The sequence below is a fragment of the Chionomys nivalis genome, chromosome 1 (assembly GCF_950005125.1).
Source record: "Chionomys nivalis chromosome 1, mChiNiv1.1, whole genome shotgun sequence".
NCBI lineage: Eukaryota > Metazoa > Chordata > Mammalia > Rodentia > Cricetidae > Chionomys > Chionomys nivalis.
In genome coordinates this window covers 141,385,832-141,408,751 of record NC_080086.1, presented here as the reverse complement: position 1 = coordinate 141,408,751, position 22,920 = coordinate 141,385,832, and the positions used below count along the sequence as shown (strand labels likewise).

Here is a 22,920-nt window from a genome sequence, read left to right as displayed (position 1 = left end):
CATTGAATATAGAGGGGCATTCCAGAAATGGACTCGCCAGCAAGTTAGAAAAACAGACAGATCTCAATACCATTGGTGTTCTGTTCTCCATGAGAACAAGGTCACTCCAGCATGTATACCGTTTCATTGGCCAGTGTAATCTCAGTGAGTGAGGCTTCATAGAGCATGCCTGAGGATCAGATGCCCCGGAGAAAAGTCCCAGTTACCTTTGCTGTAATTAGTAGCTGCCTGGGATGAGCCTATTGTGATCAGGTTTCCCTGGTCATGGGGGTGATGGTGGGGCTAGCGTGCAGCCGTTTTTGAAAGCATTGCTTACCACATAGCTTGCACCCTCATTGTTGAAAATCTATGTTTTAAGCAGGTGTTTGTGACATTTGGCCCACATGGACATGAAATTGAATTGAAGATTCAGTAAACGAATGAATAATCATGCTCTGCCTCAAAATCCACCTCCTGTTGCTTACGCAATAAGTCTTGGTTATGGGGCTGCCTCTAGGCTGTAATCGTGTTAAGAGCATGTGGATGGACTAATATCTTCTCTGGAAATTAGGATGCTGGCTTCAGAGCTTTGCCAGTGTTTGCCCTAGATGAGCACCCTGCAGCCCCACCCTCCTACCCACAAGCCCCTTCCCCAGGTGGACACGCTAAAGAATGTGTGGGGTTTTTTTTTGTTTTTTTGATTTTCAAGACAGGGTTTCTCCGTAGCTTTTTTTGGTTCCTGTCCTGGAACTAGCTCTTGTAGACCAGGCTGGCCTCGAACTCACAGAGATCCGCCTGCCTCTGCCTCCCGAGTAAGAATGTGTTTTTTTAAACTGCATTGCCTCTGGTTGCAGTGCTCAACCCCAGCTGAGTGTTGAACACCTTGAACTTGAAACATACTCCCTTCTGAGCCCCACCTCTCCCCACTAGGAAGTTTCTCTAGGGTGGGTTTTGGGTGTCAGTATTTGAGGACATTCTTAGGAGAGCTACTTCATATTACTGTTGTTGCTCTGGGGAATCTTGCATTGGGAAGGAAAGGCTCCTGGCAAGGGTCTTTGGGACTAAACTTTATAAAGACCTTACATCTAGTGAGCTGAGGGATGGGATAAACAGTGGGGTTTTAGATTCCCTGAGAGCCTTTTGGAGCCTCATCCTTGCTGCGTTGGAATGGTGGAGTCAAAGAAGAGTGCTGGAAGGAGATCTGGGCCCCAAACCTCGAGCACAGCAGCTCCCCTTAAGTCTCATGCCTGTCACAGGCCTGGTAGAGGAGCCCAGCTCTCAACTTCGGACTTGGCGCTGAAGGGAGTTAGGTCTTAAAACTCAATCACTGACAATTAGCTGTAAAGCAGTTATGCTAACTAAAACGATTTAGGCTAATTAAAACAGTTTTTGGCTCATCAAAACTCTCTGCTCTGCATCCAAGTGCATTAATTGATAGTGAGATTAAGTAGAATGGAATTGTAGCAGGGCGGGGGCAGACCTTCACTGGAAAGCATTAAAAATGAAGAAGTTTGAACCTAAACTTATTGTTTGGGGGCCTGCCATTCTGATGCAAGTTTGCGAACTCATGTGTTCCAACAACCTGTTCTCAGTAATGACTCTCCTGCCTCAAGAAGACCTTTGACCCACCTGTACCTCAGATACAGAACTAGGCCCCTTCTCACCGCCTCAGCCACCACTCTGTCTCATTGCCATCAGGTGTGCACATTGGTGTTTGGGGGCAAGAATTGTGTGAAATTCTTGCCCCTTTACGGTCAGTGTCACACACAGTAGCTAAAGTGGTCCCATTCTACCCTTAAACTCGGTGGCTTTTCGTGTCCCTCTGGGAGGATCACTGCAGACTTCACCCTCTCTAGCCCACCACCGCTCCCCCACTGGCCCTTTCCTGCTGCCCCAGCAACCCCCACCTTTTTTCTGCTGTCACCACTACTGGGGTTTTCAACTCACCCAAAGGACCAAAGAGATCAAAAGGAGAAGCAATACACCATAAGTCTGATGCTAAATCACACACCTCAACCTTGGTTAGAATTCAATTTTCCACCCAGCAGAAGGCCGGAAGCCACTAGACAGATTATCAAACTTAGTGGAGACGACTTTTAAGGAAAATGAAATCTCAACTCCTCTGAAATCCCTAGCTGGAAAAACATCAGCTGATATTATGAACTGTAAACCATCTTCCGGCTGACGTCAAGTACATTGTGGGACTAGCAAGCCATTTTTAAAAATCACCTCAAAATTAGGGCAGTAAATGTAAGAACCTCTAAAATATGTACTCTGAGAAGAGAAAGTCGTGTGGCCAGTGGAAGCCTCTGAGGCCTGGGGACCCCAGAAGAGGCAGATTATCTGTAACCAGGACTGGCTGCTCACACCTGGACCAGATGTGGTCCTGTCCACAAGCCCTTGCCAGATGGGGGAAATGGTCACAGTACAGTGTGAGTGTGGCCCTGAGGTGTGCTCCCTCTAACCTGGGAAAGTAGGGCCACCTGGTGCAGTTGATATTGGCAGGTAATTGGGGGTTGGTGGGTGTCTCCAGAGACGTTCAGGTTCTTGTTGTGGCAAGGAACAACTGCACAGTCAACTTGAGCCCCACCCCCCAAAAATGCCAGGATGCACACCTGGGTTAAAGATTCCACAGGACAGACTGATGGATTGGCTTTAGTGACTGTGGACAGCTGGATGTTAGAGGTCTGAAACCAAATTGCTGTGATCAGTCTTTAGCTCCCTGGAGAGGCATTTATAAGCAGCAATGAGTCAGAATTATTCTGCCTTCCTGGGCAAAGGATCGTCTGTGAGGATCCATGATGCTGATGTGTGGATGGGAGCTGAGTCTTGAGGAACCAGAGGGAGGTTTATTGGTTCCCTGCAAAGCTAGTTAAGAGCACAGTTTGTCACTATGCCATCTTCCCAGCAATGGTGAAGGGCAATTTTATTTCCAGATAGATAATCATTAGCTTGTCTCTGCCGGTGCCTACTTGTGGATTTAACCAGCGGATTCTGAAGCAGGACTCAGGACTCTGCCTAGGAAGATCCCTCTTATTCCAGCACTGTTCCTGAACTGCAGGTGCGAACATGACAGGTTTTCTGTAGATCTGACCTTTGCCACTCATTTCTCCCAGCAGCATCTGTGATGCTCTCCGGGGTAGTGAGACAGTTTGGAGTTAAGTAGGGTGATCATGTAATTTATTGTCCAAACCAGGACACATGCGTAAGCCATGTCTGGTTCCATCTTTAGGAGCTGGTGAAGTGCAGACAGCATCTTCTGCCATTGGGAAGTCACGTCCACCAGGATGTCCTCGGTTGAGATTATGATTATGATGGATACAGCCTTGAACTTGCTATGTAGCTAGGCTGGCCTTGATCTTGCTGTCCACCTGCCTCTTCCTCCAGAGTGCTGAGATTACAGGTTACTACATCCTCAAGAAGGGCTTACACCATTTATTTTGTGGTGTTGGAGATCAGCCTGGGGCCTTAGATATTAGGCAAAGCACTCTACCACTGGGCTACACCCCAGCCTTCTGCTGAAGATTATATAGGATGTGATAGAAATACCCCCAAGATCTTCATTTCTGTCATTCCTGTGAAGTGGAAAAGAGGGGATGCCATGTTGGGGACTGGGCCTTGGCCCTGATGGAATGTCGGTAGGGATGGAATGGGAAAAAGAGAGTTTTTCCCTTTGCCAATGCTGATTGCTTTCTTTGTGCCCTTGTTGAGTCTTGCTGGCACTGGACTCCCGTGGGCTAGCTTAGCCTTGAGTGGAACAAATGAGAAGGGATTAATGGTTCAGTGAGTTCTAGGGACAGTCAGAGACAGCACGGTGCCAGGGATAACCAGCAGGGGCTTCTGTCATACAAGCACTTCGGTGCACATGTCTGGCTGACGCTGGCAGCGAGGCTCTCTGAAAGAGGCTGTTGGTCAGGCCTTACCAGCTAGAGGCAGAGGCCACTGGTGGTTCTGTGATGAGCACCATTCACCAGCCCTGTGTGGAGGGCCTTACACTACCTCAGAAATCCCTCCCCAACACGCAGGAAACATGGAAGGATCAGTCACCCAAAGGTGGAGACATCTGTCTATCCCTCCTGCTAATTTGCATCTTTAAGTAATGCTGACCCCCACACGAGAATAAGGGGTGACCTTGGGGGTAGAGCCTAGAAACCATACTGGCGATACCAATGGGTAGAGAAATTTACTTGTTAAACAGTTCCCCTCCTGCCCTGCCACAGCTGCCTTCCCTTAGAGGTTTCCAGAGACAAGTCTCACCTTGGCTTTCTACAGCATCCCAGCACACGCACTGGAAATAGGACTTGGTACGGCTCCCTTGCCAGTTAGCCCACGCACAGGGCTCACAGCTGCCAAAGGACACTTACTGCCTTCTGGTTCTGGATCCCCTGAACCTTGAAACACTCCACTCTGGAGAGGCCTGTATCCCCATCTCTGGACGAGTGAATGTCAGGTCAGTTTTAGTACTGCCTCAGCTCCACCAGAGTCCAGTTTCTCCACGACTTGTCCACACCTTCCACAGGGTCCTGGTGGCCTAGAGGCTTCAGTAGCTTTTCTACCTGGACTCTCGCCACAGCACAGCATCCTGGGAAATGCTGTCCCCATCCCTGACTCCACGCCTGCCTTTATCAAAGCCACACTTATATACCAGCTCTTACACCAGCAGGGACTTTCTGACCCCACTTTACGAAGGGACCTCTGGGCTTGGAACCAGACTATGGCTCGGTCTGCAGTCTCATTGTGAGACCCTTGAATTGGGGAGAGAAGTTTCCCACATGCTCATCTTCCCCAGCTTTATGGGGCAGCATGGGTGGAGGGTTAAACAAGAGCCCGAGGGCCTGCAGGGTCTGGGCGCTGGAAGCTGTTCCTACAGAGTCTGTTAATGAGGCCTCTTTCCAGGAAGGCCCTCGTTGAAGGACTGCAAGCTCAGAAGGCCGATGACACTAATGAGGACTGGCTGTGCTGTGGGAGCAGCTGCTGAGTGAGGTTAACTAGTGGGGACCCAGAGAAATGGCCTAATGGCTCCGGTGGCATTTCATGGGCACCACTCAGCCAGGGCCATGACTAGGAGCTCAGGGAGCAGGGCAATTCAGGGCTGGGGTGGAATCTCTACCCAGTTGGTCTGTAACTTAATGCTTCTCATAGTGCTGGCATGGGTAGTGCTGTCCCAGCCAGCAGAGATCACAGACCTGTGAGCCCTCCAGGTAACTCATACAGGAGAAATAATAAGTGCTACTGAGGGAGGTGGGCGTTTGAGGAGCACTTATGGGTGGCATCAAGGGAGGTGGGCGTTTGAGGAGCACTCATGGGTGGCACCGAGGTTCTGTGGCATAAGCTCTGATCAGTCCCACTGTCTCTTCTGATCTCGACAATCTTCACATGACCTCTTGGGCCAAGCCATTTATACCTCTTTGCTCTACAAGAGCATCTTCAATGCTAATCACTTCAGCCATTACCTTCCTCTGGTCAGGCAGGAAGCCTTTGCACGTCGGACATCTGTCCCTTGAGAAAGCCAAGCCTAGGCACTCTTGTCACCTACCTCCCCAACGACAAGAGACACAGAGCCAAAGCCTTGCCCATACCATTCTCCAGGGCATCGCCAAGTGTGAAGCTCCCCTTCCCCAGCCCCCACCAACACTATCTGGTCCATGGAGTGGGGAGCAGACACTGAGCACACGCTGACTAGGGCCACAAAGCTCATGGCAGAATGATTTCCAGGTCATTTTTTTTTTTTTCAGTCAGATATAAAGAGGGCTTAAGAGGAGTTTTGGTGACAGATTGCCTTGCAATCTGGGACGTACATCTCAGAAGCAGTACAGGAAGTGAGTGGCCTGGAAGTGAGTGACATGCCTACAGCTTCTTATTTATCTGAAAAACCTTAGCATATGCAGCTGTAGAAAAGGCGGGGGGGGGGAGAGGGGAGGAAGGAAGGAAACTAATGCTGAATTCTGACTCATTCTTGCTGCAAGATGCATCCAAGGATTTCTGAACAATCAAATTTCTATTCTTTTGTTTAAGGTGTGGCTTCAATATACTTTCCATTTTAGGTTTAACAATTACTCATAAAAACTGTCTATAAATGTCCATATCTAGGGCTAGCAAGATGGGTCAGCAGGTTAACGCCCCAAAGCCAGATGACCTGAATTTAATACCGAGGACCCACTTGGTAGAAAGAGAAAACTGACTCCCCAAAATTTTCCTCTGACAAACAATGGAACACATGCACTCCCCACAAGGAAATAAGTATAAAAGAAAACCTTTCAATATCTAGTGTGGCTTTAATAAATTGTTTATATTTAAAAATAGACTTAAGTATGTCTCTATAATCCTAGCACTCAGAATGCTGAGGCAGAATTGTAAATTCAAGGTGAGCCTGAATTACTCAGCAAGTTTGAGTCCAGCCTGAGCTAAATAGTGAGGCCTTGTCCAACAAATCCAGAAAAATAAAAAAGCTGTGATAGCCCAACCTAGAGAACTCTAAAAAATCCCAAGAGTCAGGCAGAGAAGTTCCACAAGGGCCAAAAAGGGTCTCTGAAAATAGAATCTTCTAGGGATAGTGGGATGAAGGCAGGGGCTGGGGAAAAGGGGGCAACAGAAGCCACCTGCTGACAAAGGGTTTTCTTTTCCTTTCTTTTCTTTTCTTCTTTTTTCTTTTTTGGGGGGTTTTTTGAGGCAGGGTTTCTCTGTAGCTTTGGAACCTGTCCTGGAACTAGCTCTTGTAGACCAGGCTGGCCTTGAACTCATGGAGATCTGCCTGCTTCTGCCTCCCAAGTGATGAGATTAAAGGCGTGCGCCACCACTGCCCGACTTGACAAAGTGTTTGAAGACAGCCCTGGAAGCATGCAGTATCTACGTGTGTTTTGGTGTGCTTTAAGGTGCTGTGACAGTTTTCTTCTAAAATTCAGATATTTACCAAAATGTCAGAAATCACATGCTTTAAATGTATTCAATGCCAAACTAAATATGTATAAAAGTGGATAATTTTTCAAAGTTTATTTTTGTGGGGTACTTAGACAAGGGGCTCTTTTCAAGCCTATAGTCTGTTGGCTTCTCCCTCCTCTTCTGCTGCGGGGTGAGGGGGCAGAGGAATAGAGGTGGAGCCCGAAGCCACGCTCTGTTTCCTCTTGTTTGTGGCCCCTGAGGGGTCTTGCCTCCCCTCTCTCCCAGTTCCAGAATCTCAGTTCCTGACACAGGCAGTATCTGCATTGGGGATGGGACAGATGTCATCCGCGGGGATAATAAAAGGTCCGGCCCTTTGAACCCGAAGACTCCAAACCCCCCACACACCAGAGGAAGGCCTGCTTGGGTCCAGGCCATCATCTCTAAGGAGAGGGACATGGCTCTGGCCTGCAGACATTCTGCCCTCATCGTCAGCCCACTTCATCTCTCCAGTGTCCAGCTGCTCGACTTGAAGATTGCCACCCCCACAGGTACCTAGCTGATGTCGCAAAGAGCGATTTCCGCAGCAGAGGCTGAAGCAGTCTGAGGAGAGATACTTGGATTTGGGTGAGCCTCACCGACTCCCTCTGGCTCTGGTGTTCTCCTCTTCTGTTCAGCATTGTGTATCCAATTGGCCTGAGAGTGTGGCTTTCTGTCTCATCTCCAGATCCCCAGACTGAGCCCAGGCTGAACGGGGGGGGGGGGGGGGGGGGGGAGTCCCAGGAAGGACAGCAGACTGGGAGCCAGCATTCTCCTAGAGACACAGGGGCAGGAGGACTGGGAAAGGAGCGGAGCGGCAGCTTGGTGAGGGGTTGGTTCTGAGGAGGGAGGCTTCTCTGCTAGACAGTCTCTGCGATGAAGCCAGATGAGTTAATTCTTGTCTCCCCCACCTTCAGCGGGCACCGTCAAGGGAGTGCATCGTAAGTGTGGAACCAGAAAGCAAGAAGCAGAGCCAACTGTAGGTGCTGAGGGTGGTCCAAGTAACTGTGTGACTTGGCCAGCCCTTGTCTGCTCTGTACCTCGTTTTTTTTCCTATATAAATGGTGCTACAGTGAGGATCCACAGGAGAGGCCAGGTGTGCAAAGACGTGATGATGTGAGAGCCACTCTTTTCCAGGGGCCTGCCATGTCCCTCTGCTCCCTCTTGCTTGTAGACTTGTGGCTGCCCTGGGCCCTGGTCCTTCAGAGCCCCCTTCCATAGCTTTCCTTTCCTTCCAGACTGGAGAGTTGATCTCTCCCCTCCTTCTCCTGCACCCCAAAGGCCAGTGTAGCAAGGAGGACCCAGGGGAAGGCTGTAGAGGATGGGGAAGCTGCCTCAGTGGTGCAGTGACGACAGAGAGATGACAGAGGGTCACACGGCGGCTGTCTGCTTGATGCTGTGGAAGCTGATCCTGGTGGGGGATGTGGGGATGGACATGGCCCGGGCCACAGGCACTCGGAGGGAGTGATGGTCCTGCCAGCGGTGCCATCTCTTCCTCAGGGCTGAGCGCACCTGCAGGGAGGGAGAGGCTCGGTCACCTGCTGGGCCAAGCCTCTGCCAGTTTCCCAGCTCCACCCCAAGTGCCATTAAAGGAGTCTGGGATGGCCCTGGGCCTGCCACCCTTGCTCCAAGAGGCTGATGAGGTCCCAAACTGAGGTCCTTCCCTGAACACCGTTGCCTGCCCTTCAGTTTCTGAGGGAGCCAGTCTCCCTCTCCTGGAGAGGCCATCGGCCTGCTTAAGGTTCCAGCTTCCTGTGGCTACCTCTGCCACCATGACTTAGGCCTCTCTAGCTTTGTAAATCGGCCCCTCAGCTCAGCTCAGCCCCTGTTGGAGCAGACATCAGGCCTAGCTTCCTCCTCAGGAAGGGCCTCTCCTTGTCCCCTCTGCAGACCAGCCTTCCCTACCATTGTCTGAGGGGAGGCTCCTGGCTCGTTCTCTACACCCGACTCCCTTCTGTTTGTATGGCAAACATCAGCTTCTTTCTGAGTGTGTGTGTGTGTGCGTGCATATGTGTGTGTTTCCAGTGAGCACTATGGTGTATGTGTGGAGGTCAGCTTTCATTCAGGAGTTGATTCTCTCTTCCACCATGTGAGTTTCCGGGTTGAACTTGGGTGGTTGAGTTTGGCATCCAAATGCCTTTATTCACTGAGCCCTTTCACCAATTCTGCTGAGTTGGTAAAGAACTGCTTGAATGACATTTTTTTTTTCCTGGAACCTTCCATCTGTCATCCCCTCTGTGTGGCTTCCACAGGCCCTGCTATCTGGGCACCTTTCTCCCTGGCTCAGAGGGCATGCACTGGGTGCTAACATGTTACTTCTGGCTTGTGTAGTGAGCTACACTGATTCCACGGATTTGCCCAAAGCTGAATGCTTTCTCAGCTCCCCCACCGCCCAGAGCTGAGCAGAGCCAGCAATAGAGCTCATCTGAAAGGCTGAGCAGCTTGACCAGATCACTCACGAGTACAGTGTAAAGGCTGAGCCCCTAGACTACAAGGGAGGCCCGTCTCTTACCTCTCCATTGAAGAAGCAATAGAAGACAGACACAAAGAAACCCTAGAAAGGAAGGAGAAATGTCAGACATCGGCTGGGGAGTAATTTTCGCTGGAGGTGTGGGAGAACACAGAATGGCTGGAGGCACACCTCCCAGGACTTAGGGCTCAGGGGTGGGTGGGACCTCGGAAGTTCTGGCCCAGACAAGGGATGCAGTTACAATAAGGTATGTAACTGCGTGGCTGTGGTTTTCAGCCTGGCCTTGGCATTCCAAGCTCGTCCTAGGTATTCTCAGAAGTGTTAACAAAACTGAGTGCTGGGATGGGCGGGGATGACATGACCAGGGCAACCTTGTCAGCATCTGGGGCCCAGTGGGGTTCCGAGTGTGCCAGCGCTTGGGTTCCGGTGCTCATATTACTGATCCTAGTGCGCAGGCCCATTCTGAGCACCCGGAGCTGGGAAGTGTCCTGACGCTGGGGCGCCTACCTGGAAAGACTGCAGGAAAGAGTTGAAATAGATGAACACAATCTGTGAGAGGTCGTCCTCCCCAGGGTTGACAAAGAAGAGCATGTAGGTGATGCCCAGCAAGGGGAGGAGGACCAGGGTGGCCTTCACTGCCTTCCTGCATGGGGAAGCAAGAGGGCAACGGCAAACTTGAGTTCACCTACTGTAGGCAGCACTCACTCAGGTGGGAAGATGGGCGGCCCTGCTTGGCTTCTGGGAGCTGGAGCAAACTCTGGGGATGAGGACTTCCAGGGCTCTGACGAGAGAACCTTCTTGCCTCTGCTGCCTGTCAGGGCTCTAGGCATTCCCATACCTGTACTGGATTGTCTCAGATGTGGTTGATGCTCGTAATTTTGTCATCAGGATCCTGACGATGTTGAAGAGGAATATAAAATTGATCTGGAATAAAGCAAAGAGGGACAAGGGGAGGTCTGTGGGGGTGACTCAGAAGCAAACCTCCTCCCCGAATCCCTGACACATGCCCCAGCACCAAGCACCTGCTGTGACTGCCCAACTGCTGTTCTTTCCTAGCCTCCCCGGTCCCAATCTCCACCAGTGGCCCAGGTGGTTTGTAAAAGCGGTGGGTGGGAGAAGTGACCACTTCTTTGGGGTCACTTCTGAGAGCCTCAATTCTTGCCCTCCTCTGAGACTACACATAACCAGAGCCCAGATTTCTGATCCACCTGTCTTCTCTCGGCCACAGGGTCCCTACTTATTGATGGAAGATCTCAGAGGCCCTCAAACTGTCACCAGCTCTAGGTTGGTCAAAGGTCCTTTCAGCTCAGCCCTGGGGGAGAGGCACACAGTCCAGGTGGAGTGGTTAATCTCTACCCCGGCTCCTAGGCGCTCCTAAGCCTTCAGACACCCACAGGCGCGGAAGATGAATGGGCTCTGGGAAGGGACTAATTTATCTTCATTAGTGCTTTCCCTTAACATCAAAGACACGCCCACCTCTCACTGCTGTGGGTCTGCTGGCTCCTGACTCAGCTTCGTGTTGCGTGGGTCTCTGTGGATCCCCAGGGTCTCTTGGTCTCTGAGGGACTCTTAAGGGTCAGTAAATTGGTCAGCTGGTCCCTGAGCTGTGCTGTCGCTCTGTATGCATGTTCCCCCATGTGCTTGTCTCAGAGTAGGTCTTTGTGCGACCATGCGTATGTGTCTATCTGGGAACACCGTGTACCTGCATTTCTCTTCATGTACTGCCAAGCACAAGCAAACAGGAATGGGAGTGTGTACAAACCTCCTGGGACTCCTTCCTCAGAAAATGTTCACAGGCTGGGAGGCATGTAATTGGCCTAGGGATGTCTGTTGGCCCGTATGTGTGGAGACACACACATGCCCCTCACTCCAGTCTCTGTCTAGAAAAATCTATTGCTTCTACAAATGGAGGCAGCCCTTCTAATCCTCCTTTACAATAGATTCCAGGCAGGGCATGAGGGGCATGGTCAGCCTTGCTGCCCCTGTCTCCCACGCTGGAAGACAGAGGGACAGGAGGATTCGAACTCTCACCTCCCTGTCGCCACACCACTCTCTCCTGTGTATATACAGTACACAGTCTAGTGAGCCCACAGCTGAGGGGGAAGCCTTTCAGGAGGCTGTGCGCGGCCTGCTGCCTGCTTTCTCTAAAGGCTCACCTATCCTGAAATAATACAAAGTCCTTGGTCTTTTTCCAGTTCTTTCTGACTTCTCTGAGAACAGAGACTATTGCAATAAAAAGATATTCAAATTTCTATATCATTTTCTTGCATTAAATATCTACTTCACTAATTGGTTTATTCAATTATCTACCCAATGTTTCATCTATCCATTAATTTACCAAACATTCATCCATTTATCCATCCATCCTCCCACAAAATACTTCATCCAATTGTCCACCCATTGCTTTTGCCCATCCATCCATCCATCCATCCATCCATCCATCCATCCATCCATCCACGCATCCATCCACGCATCCATCCACGCATCCATCCACGCATCCATCCACGCATCCATCCACGCATCCATCCACGCATCCATCCATCCATCCATCCATCCATCCATCCATCCACCCATCCACCCATTCACGCATCCATCCATCCATCCATCCATCCATCCATCCATCCATCCATCCATTCATCCATCCATCCACCCACCCACCCACCCATGTACCCAGAGGTCACCCAGCATCCCTTGGATACAGGGTCTTGTTCTCTGTGGTGAGCAGGGCAGGAAATGTGGCCAATATGGAGCATCTAGGAGACCTGGCCTTCTCCTTTGACTAACAAGCTACCCCCATCTGGATTTCCGCCCCCAGGAAGCTACTCTTTTCTTCCCAGTTTATTTTCCAGCCTCCTCCTTTACGGTGTCTACATCAGACACCTTCCTCTCCTCTCCAGAGAGCCCGCTGACCACCCCAGCCCACAAGACCTCTTCAAGTCTCCACCTTAGACACTACCCTGCATGCCAAAGCAAAACATACCATCTTCTCCATGAGCTATCATACCCAGACATGGTCCAACCATGGATCTTAGTTGTATTTAACCATTCTTGCACTCAACCAATCATCTTGCCATGCCAGCCTCTGTGCTGGGTACCAGTGAAAGGCATGTGGATAGGCAGACACAGCACCTGCTCCCAGAGAGCTATGGCCTAGTTGTAGATGGGGAGGGACTGCATTTTTCCTACAGACTCACTAGAAAGGTCTGGAGAAACGGCAAGACAGTAAGCTGAGAACCAATGACAACATTAGCTGTGAAAGTAGGAGTTTCCAGGTAGAGACCAGGCCAGGAAAGAGGGGTCTTGGGGGGAGGAGCCAGTCCCTGATGGTGGCCAATGTAATGCTGCTTGTGGAAGTCAAGAAAAGCTCGAGGAGGGAGAAGCATCTGAAAGCCCAGTCAGGAAAATCCGTCTCCTCCAACAACTCCCTTGCAGCCTGGAATGTTCTTAAGGTGGACCACATGGCTGGAGTTTGAGGGGCTGGAGCGGCACAGGTGAGGCTAGCTCTTGAAGAAGCTTCCCCTGAGCAGTCTTGTCTTTCCACACCCCTCACACTGGTGGTTCAGCGCCATGGACACTTGCATTCCATCTGCTTCTCCTCAGGAGGCTCAGCGGAGGGGGTGGGTGCTAGGCTTTGAGGGGCTTGAGCCTGGAAGGTGGTAGTCGCTATCAAAGTAGCCACCATGCAAGAAGATCTTGTCTTGACTCCCACAGAGCATCTCATTCTCTATACTCTTGTGACAGGCCTGGGGAGGCCTACACATGCCTAGAGCCCAACAATGAAGATCTAATGTTCACACCGTTCCAGGCGTAGTCGCAAACATTACACAGCTATTCCACAAGCTCCAGACTCTTTTATAGGCAGCCCCCCCGCCACCAGCCATGCTTTATGGATACCCAGGGTGCAATAGAAAGATCTGTCAAGCCATAGATTGCAGCCCTGGCTTCAGAAACCCCTTTCTCCTAGCCCCTCCACACACTTCTGCTACAGGGAAATGTGGGCGGAAAGAAATTGGCTTTTCTCTCACACTCAGCAGCTCAGATGCCCTCCCCACTAGAGGTCTGCCCTGGGGAGGTTTTGAGTACTCTGGGACTGGCTGATAAAGAGTCCAGAGAGCCAGCATCTATCTGAGTCCCCTAGATGTATGCTGCACCCATGTGTTATAGTGGGAGAGCATGGGACCAAGAGGGCAGAATTCCCTCAGGGACCACAGACCCAGGGGCTCCAGCCACTACTTACCCCACAGTGCACATGGCACAGCCCTGCCTAACACTGTAATTCAAGGCAGAGAAAGTACAAAGCCAGATCACAGCTCTGCATCCCCAGAACTCCCAAGCCTGCTGGAGGGGAAGTACTTAGTATGGCATGCTGCTTGCACACGGGAGCCACGTTGTTGCCAGATCCTCAATGAGAGGGAGGCAGGGGATGACGTGGGAGGTAGGGGAGAAGACAAGATAACAGAACAGGTGACTTGGTTCATCTCTCTGTGGTCTTCAGATTTTCCTTTTGCCGTCTTTAAGCTGGCCGCCTTAGGCCTAGGGGACATCTCTACTCTGCCCTAGCCTGGTTCTGAGCAGGCCTCTCCAGGCTTTTTGTATTTGCCTCCTCCTTTTGGCTCTCACCCATCTTGCAGCTCCCTGCACCATACCTACTTCAGGACCACAACTGTCTGCTCTCCATGGGTCTACATAGCCCAGGAACCCCGCAAGATGGACTCGGTTAGCAGCTACAGCCCCTGGGAGATTGGTACCCACTAGATGCATTACTACATGCACGGAGCTGATTAGCACAGGGAGGAAGTTCTGATAGCACATGTCCCCTGCCGGCAGCTGTGCACACCCGACTTTACACTCAGGATCCCAGATGTGCAGAGTCAAGGCCCCTGGGTGTTGCTATGTGTGCATGTTGCTGGAGCAGACTGGGGCCTCGGGCATCTGCATTGGAAACAGGTTTGGTCAAGGACTGTAAGGATGCTGTAGGGATGCTGAAAGTACTTTGAAGAGGCATGAAGAGTAAGGGGCCACCATTCATGACCTGCAAAGGCCAGCATCAGTCTGTCAGACTTTAAGCATCACCTGCTTTAGATAGAGATCCTGTGTCCTTTGGGCTCAAGAGCACTTGCAAGGGACAGTGCTCAGTCTGAGGCTTTCTCTAGTGTCCCAGGGCTAGTTCATCATGCAAACAGGGTAGACTGAATGTGTGCAGTCAATAGTCCTGAGCCAGCCTTGAGGGCAGATAGGTGGGACAGCCTCCCCACCTTCAACGGGACAGGTCTAGGACCTTTGTACGGAGCTCTTCCAAGGTGCCAGGCTGAGAGCAAAGCTGTTTGTCTTGGTGGCACCCTTGACCTTGCTTCCTTCTGCTGTTATCACCCAATCGCCCACTGCCGGAGATCCTAAGACGATCTCCAGTAAACTCCTGGCTGTGAGTGTAGGTCTCCAGGTTCAAATTCCCCGTGTCTTTGTGGCCTTCTTAGGCAAATCACTAACCACAGATTCTGCTTCCTCAGCTGTCCAACACAGATGACCACAGAACTTCCCTTGAAGATTGGCTCAGGGTGACCATCCTGCCGAAAAGGCCATGGATCAGTTGTAAAGACTGAGCATCGTCTTCCCACAACAGCCACTAGGCCGTGGTCAGGAACCTCACAGACTACACTACCAGATCACATTCACAGAACCCAGAAGTAAATGACGGCAAGCCTCTAGAGAACAGGAGAGGGAGGCCGGCCGAGCAGGCACGGTGGTGAAGCAGAGGGCAGGTCCCTGGGTTTCAGCTCCATTAGTTGTGCCTATAAGATTGGGCTCATCTCTGCAATGGGGGAGTACCATCTTCCCTACGGTAGCAGAAGTGTGAGGATTGGAAGTGCTGGGAACAGAACCTGTAGAAGGGCTCAACTCAGGTCCTGGAAGCCTCTGCTAGTATATAACTAACTGGCTCCAAAGGAAGGGTGTACACAGCAGACTTGGGCAGTAGGGAACCAGACTCCAAACGCCCCCTCCTTCTTTCTTTATGGTTCCCCTCACTACCTGAACAGCAGCGTTCGGCAGGAGCTCATTCCCAAGCTTTTGGTTCCTGTCCAGGCCAGCCTCCTTGGCTGGGTCCCAGGTTTCTCAAAAGCCCCATCTCTTCACACGAGCTCCCGGCAGCTGGCTGGGAGGTTTTTGTTCACACTGAGGGGTGAGTGAGTCACTGCAGCTGCCAGTCCAAGGACAATCCTTCCCTCACAGCTGACAAAGACCAGCCTCTGCCTCTTCAGTGAGTGATGCCCTGAAGGTGGGTGGAAGACCTTTCCAGTCAGCTTCAGCTGATGTCCATCAAGGACACTCCAAAGATGGGGTACAATGACTCCAACCGTCACAGGAAGGAGAGAGTCAGGAAAAGGAAGAGATAAATGGTACTTGTCGCCATGGTAGACAAAGGTAGGCCCCACTAGGCACCTGCTGTGTGCAAGAGGAGGGCATCCTCTGAGTTTGCCAGAAGGCGCCATGACCCTTTAAGAGAGCTGGTATACACAGAAGCCTGAAATAAATCTTATGTAAATGCCAATTTCTTATGGGGCTTTTTTGTATATATATATTTTTAATGTATGATATATAATGGACTCTTTTTTTCCCCCTAGAATGCAGCCCCTACTTAAACTCTATCTTAATTAAAGCTTGTTGTGGATTAAAGATGTGGTGGCAATTATATCCTAGATGCGAATACGCTTGGCAAAGGGCGGGGAGCTGGCCTAGGAACAATCGTTCATTATGCTGTATTCTGGAACCTGCTGCCAGCCCGAGGGCGGTGGGCGGGGCCCTAGAGGGTGTTCCTGGGGGCCGAGGAACTCGGCTCTATGCTGAACCCACCTTTCTCTAGTACCAGCTGCTTGCCTACCTTCCCATTTCAAGCATTGTACCTGGTACGGAGCTTGCGACCCCGAAAGGCACTAGTACCGACCAATCAGACCATTTCTCCACCCAGAGAAAATGCCAAAGAAAGTCTAGAGCCATGTGCAGGTGGCCCCCGACAGAACACATAGGAGAATCAGTGGGATGGAAGCTGGGTACCTTGTGCAGGGCACGGGAGCACTACAGGGTGCTGCCCAGGCCAGGTCTTTGTCTGTGTCTCTGCCTGGGGTGGGTCTTTTGCTATGCTCCTAGTGCCCCAACCCTTTAATCCCCCGAGGACATACCAAGAGCACGAGGATGATGGGGCCCTGGTAGATGTAGTCCACCAAGTCACCAGGTTCCTTGCCAAACCAGCACCTGCAAAGACAGGGCAGCTGAGGTGGCCCGCTGGGCTATGCCCAGAGAGCCATTCTCAATTCAGAGCTAGGCCCCTCTGGAGGGACCCTTCCTGAGCCCAACCTCCAGGGAAATTCTTGGTAGACGCTGCCCTTACAAGGCCCTTCCCCAACTTTTGTTGTATCTGGTGGGACTGCGGCTGGCCTCCCGGGGGGTCAGTCTCATGGTTTGCCTGTGGCCTCCACTGGAGTCCCTTACTCTGCTGCAGGCTGTGGGAACCCAGGACTGGGAATGCAGCAGGTACAGGAAGCAAGGAAGAGCTGAGCTCTCCTCCACTGGTCTAGGACTGAGTTGTCCTGTCCCACCTCTTGTTTATAGAACACTAATGCCAGACACTCTTGGCACAAAGTTGCAGGTGTCCAAGTGGGGTCTTCTCTAGTCCTGGGTTTCTTACTCTCAGTGAAAGCAGCCTACTGCCTGGTCAGGCTCGCTGACTGCTGGAAACGTTTTGGGACCCAGAAGAAAGGCTAGGCTAAGTTCCTGACTCTGAAGTGCCAACCTTCAGAGGTCACCCAGTGTACAGCAGTCTTGGACAGCCACCTCAAAGCACCCCGAATTTCTGTTTTCTGTTTGAACAGCCCCTCTGAGAGGAAGCTTATCACCTACCAAGACAGCCCCCCCCCTTCTGAGCAGCGTTTGTCTTTAGGAGCCTTTCCTAGTGCTAGGGTCCTTAAATGGGATCCTAGTCTCGTTCCACACCCTCAATGCCTCTTGCTCCCTCCTGCCCTGTGATCTCATGGGGAGCTGCTGTCATCTGGGATGTGGTGTGGTGTCTCAGCCTCCGATAGAAGGAAGGCTGAACTGAATTCCACAGAGCCACTGTGCAAGCCTTGTGTATGCGGACTCAGGGAGGAGGACCTATTTCTTTCTGCCCGAGGACCACGAAGGAGAGATCTGCTCAGGTAAGGGTTGCGATTCCACCCCTCCCAGGGCTAGACCAGAGCCAAGGCTGAGTGAATTATCTTAACTGAAAACCCCCATGCTGGCCTGTCCCACTTACTGTTCATTCTCATAGTAGAGTTTGCCGAGCGCCCAGGCGATGATGATAGGGCAGGGGATGCCTGAAAGGAGAGACATGGGCTGCACAGGGCGGACAGATGCATAAAGATCCTCTTGTATCAAGGCAGGAGATCACAAGGGGCTTGGGGTTCTGTGTTTGGTCTTCTAACTACAGGCCACCTGTGACACTATGGTGCCTGTCTCAGCTCCTGCCCCAAATCTCAGTCATTCTTCCCAAGCAGAGGAAGGCTTTCTGGAATGCCCTCTGGAGGGTTTGGGGGCAGAATGGAGAAAGCAGATGCATCCTGAGGGGGAGCAGGGGTATGGAGGAAGAGCTGTATGGGGCATGGGTCAGGACGACATAGGGTAATGACAGGAGCTGCGGGGTAGCAAGGCAGGCTGGTTCAAGTCCTCGGTCTCAAGGCAAAGGGGAAAGTTTTATCAGCAGTGCCCCTTTCCCCAGGAGGCCCTCCTGCCCAGGGACCCTCACACCATCCAATGAAGAGGAAGAGCCACTTGCGCAGGTGCTCTGTGGAGTACGTCATGACGATGGCAGTGTGCAGGTAGCAGCCCTCCACAAACATCCAGAAAAAGTTGGTGACCACGAAGTAGTTAAAGATGGTGGTGATGCAGCGGCACCAGACCTGCGTGGGGGGCGGGGTGGTGAGAGCTGCTGGGACAGCAGAGAGGGTCCCACAGAGAGGCAAGGGACCTCCCACTTTGGGGCTCACGGGCAGGGTTCCAAATAATATCAACTCTCAGTGGGGTATCTCAGCCTCCTACCCTCATTTCTGGGCAGCTCTTCTCTCCTTCCCCCACCTCTTCAGTCTCTTTTTGCTTATGTGCTATAGGGGACAGAACCCAGGTCTCCCTCCTGCTTGACAAGCATTCTGAGCTACAGTCCTACCCTTTTAAGACGTTTGAAAATACTTGTATTTTGTATCAGTGTCTCACGAAATTGCCCAGTCTGGCCGTGAGCTCACTATGTGACCCAGATAGGCCTTGAATTTATAAAACTCTTTCTCAACTTCCCAAGTAGCTGAGATTACAGGCCGACATCGTCATGTCTGATGTCTCTTTTCAGTCTAGAAAGGGAGACTGGTTGGCTTCCTGCCAATAGAGCTGGGTCAGAACAGCCCTGTTTTCAATGTTCAGGCCACTTTGGCTACACAGCTAGTCAAATTGGGTCCGATTATGGATAGACTTTGAACTTTTTCTTAAAAAGAATGAAAACAAGTCGTGCAGTGGTGGCGTACACCTTTAATCCCGGCACTTGGAAGGCAGTGGCAGGTGGATCTCTGTGTTTGCGGCCAGCCTGGTCTACAGAGTGAGTTATAGGACCACCAGGGACACACAGAGAAATCCTGTCTTGAAGAATCAAAACAAACAAACAAAACCAAGAAATGAAAAGAATGTGCGGGAAACAAGTCCTCAGAACAAGAGTAGTGATTGCCCTGGCCACTGAGGTATTAGGTTGGCTCATGGGGGCGGGGGCAGTGCAAGGTCTTGCTGGTTTTGAGGCCTATGCAAAGCTGGCACTTCTCTGAGCCTCGAGGTAATCACCTTGCCAGTGGCGAGGAGAAAGGAAGGCACTGAGACACGAGTGGGAGCTGTGGTCAGGGCTGCCATTGTGTGGCCTCTCAGCAGGGCAGCGTCCGTCCCCGTTCCTCTGAATGAGGAGATGCCCCTGAGAGCATATTTCATGGATGTAGGGAGGATGGGCACTGGCCCAGACTCACACAGTGGGCCCCTCTGAGCCAGGGTCCCAGCCATGCGTTTCCATCCCTTTATCACAGGACTCTCCTTTATCACGACTCTCTTATGGGCAACATAAGCAAGCTGGCTGGGTGAGGGGGAGCCCTGGGCAGACTACTGCCATCTAACTCCGGGGTACCACTCCGAGGCTGAGCTGCCTGCTGACCCATGGCTCTATCCTATAACCCCAGCACTAATCCTGGGTTCATGTAGCTGCTGGCTCCTTTGTTCCCGAGAGTGTTAGTGGGTGTGAGGCTATGAACCCCAAACAGTAAAGCTGCCTTTTTTTGCAGGTGAAGTGCGGTCTCATTAGCGCCAGCCAGCATTGGGCCGGGACCATACCTGACACCTCATGACACTGGCCTGGCTCTGAGGGCCCTGAGGCAGACTTCAGGCCAGGCAGAGTTCAGGATCAAACTAGAGTGAGTGTGTGTGCATATATGTGTGCGCGCGCGTGCGTGCGTGTGCGTGTGTGCATGTGTATTTTCAGGATCAGGTCAGCCAAAAAATGTACTGAGATATGCCAAAGACTGGGGTTGGCCCTCTTTCAGTCTACAGTTGTACAGTGACTTGGACACTATGAAGTAACAGTTGACACAAATCCTAATTGGGACCACGGTGTGGAGGTACCATACCAATGTGCAACCTTCACCTTTCTGGGCTTCGATTCCCATGTCTGTGGAAGGGGAATCAATCTCTCCAGCCCTATGTTAGAAGTTAGTAGCATCTCCTTTTCCTCTAAGGTACCTGGACACGCAAGATGGGTAAGGGCAGCGGGTAGGGGCAGGGAATCGGAGATGGTTTTAGCTGGGAGCAAGCCCCAAGGCCTGGCCCATGGTGGGTTGCTACATGAGACAGACAATCAGGCAGCAAGACAGGCATCCACAAGTCTGCGGCTCCCAGCAGTGACCTCATTGCCTTCGTGAACTTCGTGGTCAATGAGCTGCAGCAGGAACCACGTGACGTTCCTCAGGATGAAGGTGGTGATGAGGTTCCAGTGGATCACATTCCGCAGGCAGCGAATGCTCCTGTGGAGGCCCAGGTCAGGGTCAGCCAGTCTGGCTGGGGCTTGGGCTGGGGGTGAGGAGGGTAAGGACCCCCTGTGAAAGACTTGGGATGAGGTGGGTCTGCACCAGAGCCCAAGTCCCCCCTGGTGGTCACAGCTGTGACTGTTCTCCACCCTTCAGGAGGCTCCCGCACCTGGCTTAGCCCATCTCTGTCCATTCTTCCCTGGCCCCAGAATGGAGGAGACAGTGAGGTACTGGAGGGTTGGCTCACGGGGGAACGGGGGCGGGAGGGTTGCAGAAGAGAAAGCGGGATGGAGATGGACTCACCGCAGGAACAGGAAGAGCAGGAAAGCGGCCACTAGGGCCACCACGGAAACACAGTGGCCTAGGTAGTTGACAATGAGGGCGATTCGGTAATGCAGGTCATACTTCCTCTGCTGGATAGACAGATGGGCATAGGAAGACAGAAACATGACTATGTGGGATTAGGGCTGGTGCTCCAGTCATTTCTGTCCTGACCTTGCGACAACAGAGGCCCTAAGTACCTCCTCCGATCCCGGCTTCTCGCTCTTCCCCTTGTTGGCTCTGTTATTATAAATGGCCAAAGCCCAGAGGTGCAGACCTGTAACCCAGTTACTCGGGAGGTTGAGTCAAGAGAACCTACCTGGTCCTTGATGACTCAAAATGAAATAGAGGCTGGAGCTGAGGATCAACGGTAGAGAGCTTGTCCTGGGCTCAGTCCTCAGCAACACACACCCACACCCACAGAAGTTGTGGTCAGGCCTCCCAACATGAATTTTTAAGAGCATATTTGGACATGGTCTTTTTTTTGTTCTGTTTTGAGATAGGGTTTTTCCGTATAACAGCTCTGGCTACCTGGAACTGTTTTGTAGACCATGTTGGCCTTGAAATCACAGAGATCTGCCTGCCTCTGCCCCCCAAAGCACCACCACTGCCCAGCGGGCACAGTTTATTCTGAGATGCCCTAGAGCTGTAGATACAGACTTAGCACTTGAGGCTCTACAGCGCCACATCTGGCTGCTCAGACCCCAGCTGGCTGAGCAACCGAGGGTGAGATGGCCCTTACTATACTATGTCATATACAACCTTCCCTCCTACCTTAGAAGCAGTGACCTACGGGAGGCCCAGAGAGGTAGGTTGGGATTGGTCCCTGAGCCAAGCAATGAAGATATGCATTGCAGGACACTTCAGAATAACACTCAGCTGGAATACAAGTCAGTCTACCTTATATCACCACCTGAGGGGCTGTAAGGACATAGAGGAAGGACAGAGGGTTGCCGAGAGAGAGCTTCTTTCTATCCAGGTTGTATGGCTTTCCTCCTGCTCCCCTGAGTCCTCTGTGGAACGCCTGTGTACTACTTCTCAGAAGAGGTGAATGTTCCGGCCTCTGCACTTGGACTTTATTTGGGAAAGGGCTCCAGACCAACTGGGCGACTTCCTTGGGGGGTGGGTGATGGGAGGGATGGGCCTGGGACATACCATTTTGGGTCAGAAATGAAGCACAGCTTGCTGAAGGTGGAACTCAGAGTTAGGGTGTTTGCCTAGCACAGGTAATTCCCTGGGTTGGGTCACAGTACTACACCTGATGGTAAGGGAGATGAGATCGTGGCAGCATTGAATCTATTTCTATAGCAAGAGTCAGTGCTGGGTGGCAAGGGCCAGGCAGGCCCAGCTCCCCGCCAGATGGTCCTGATGAGGCTGCACGTGTTCTTCCATGGAATAGTAGAAGCTAAATTTCAGGCGGGTAAAGTAAGGTTCAGTGGAAGAGGAAAGAGTGCGCTAACAGAACCCACCAGCTGCAGTGGGCACCGACTACACGGCTGTGCCCCTTCCAACTTTCATGCCGCCAACTCAAGCTCTCTCTGAGGGGCACTCCGTGGAGGACAGGACATGCAGAAAAGAGGGTCTGGGCCACACAAAGCCTGGTTCTGTTGGCCACAAGATCCTTGTGTTCACCCTGAGTCCTAACACTCTATGCGAACCTGGCTGGGGGAAAGCAGGGTCGCTCACCTTGTCGTCCAAAATGGGTTCACAGTGTGAGTAGTTGATCCTTGAGGCCCACGTCCCATTCTCCAAGCATTCTCGGTAGGCATTCCCTAGAGAAGATGCCAACCACTGAGACTCAGGTCACACTTCCTCCTCAAAAGCCCTCCCTGCCTCCCTGGTACCTGCAGGATAAGGTCCACATTCTTTAGTTCCCCTGGACCTGAAAACACAATGCATATCTGAAAGCTTACATGAGTCATTTATATGAAAATTACATAAAGGGCTTTATCTTACACAGTAGCTGCAAGGCATGCTAAAACCCACTTTAGGCACACTCTTTGACCAGCTCTTTGTGCACCTCCTTTCATTTTCTTCCTCCGCTACAAAACTGAACCCAATTGTGAGTCCTGGGTTGTGGCTGAAGATTGGCTGCTTTTAGCACAACAGACAATTTCCGCCCCAGCTTCCATCATTTCCCATGTGCGCCCCATACCCTTCTCC

At 51.7% G+C, this 22,920-nt stretch overlaps 1 protein-coding gene across 1 annotated transcript in view; it reads right to left on the bottom strand.

Moving 5' to 3' along the window:
• Positions 1–6,956: 6,956 nt before the first annotated feature.
• Positions 6,957–22,920, bottom strand: part of Crhr2 (corticotropin releasing hormone receptor 2) — a 29,063-nt gene continuing 13,099 nt past the window's right edge. Inside the window, exons 3-12 of the mRNA XM_057791806.1 lie at positions 22,444–22,529; positions 20,740–20,849; positions 20,316–20,433; positions 18,141–18,294; positions 17,652–17,712; positions 16,540–16,612; positions 10,203–10,288; positions 9,872–10,007; positions 9,407–9,448; positions 6,957–8,406 (exon numbers count right to left, since the gene is read on the bottom strand). Of these exons, the coding sequence (XP_057647789.1) occupies positions 8,266–8,406; positions 9,407–9,448; positions 9,872–10,007; positions 10,203–10,288; positions 16,540–16,612; positions 17,652–17,712; positions 18,141–18,294; positions 20,316–20,433; positions 20,740–20,849; positions 22,444–22,529 (1,007 nt within the window). The 3' untranslated portion in view covers positions 6,957–8,265. The remainder of the gene's footprint in view (positions 8,407–9,406; positions 9,449–9,871; positions 10,008–10,202; positions 10,289–16,539; positions 16,613–17,651; positions 17,713–18,140; positions 18,295–20,315; positions 20,434–20,739; positions 20,850–22,443; positions 22,530–22,920) is intronic.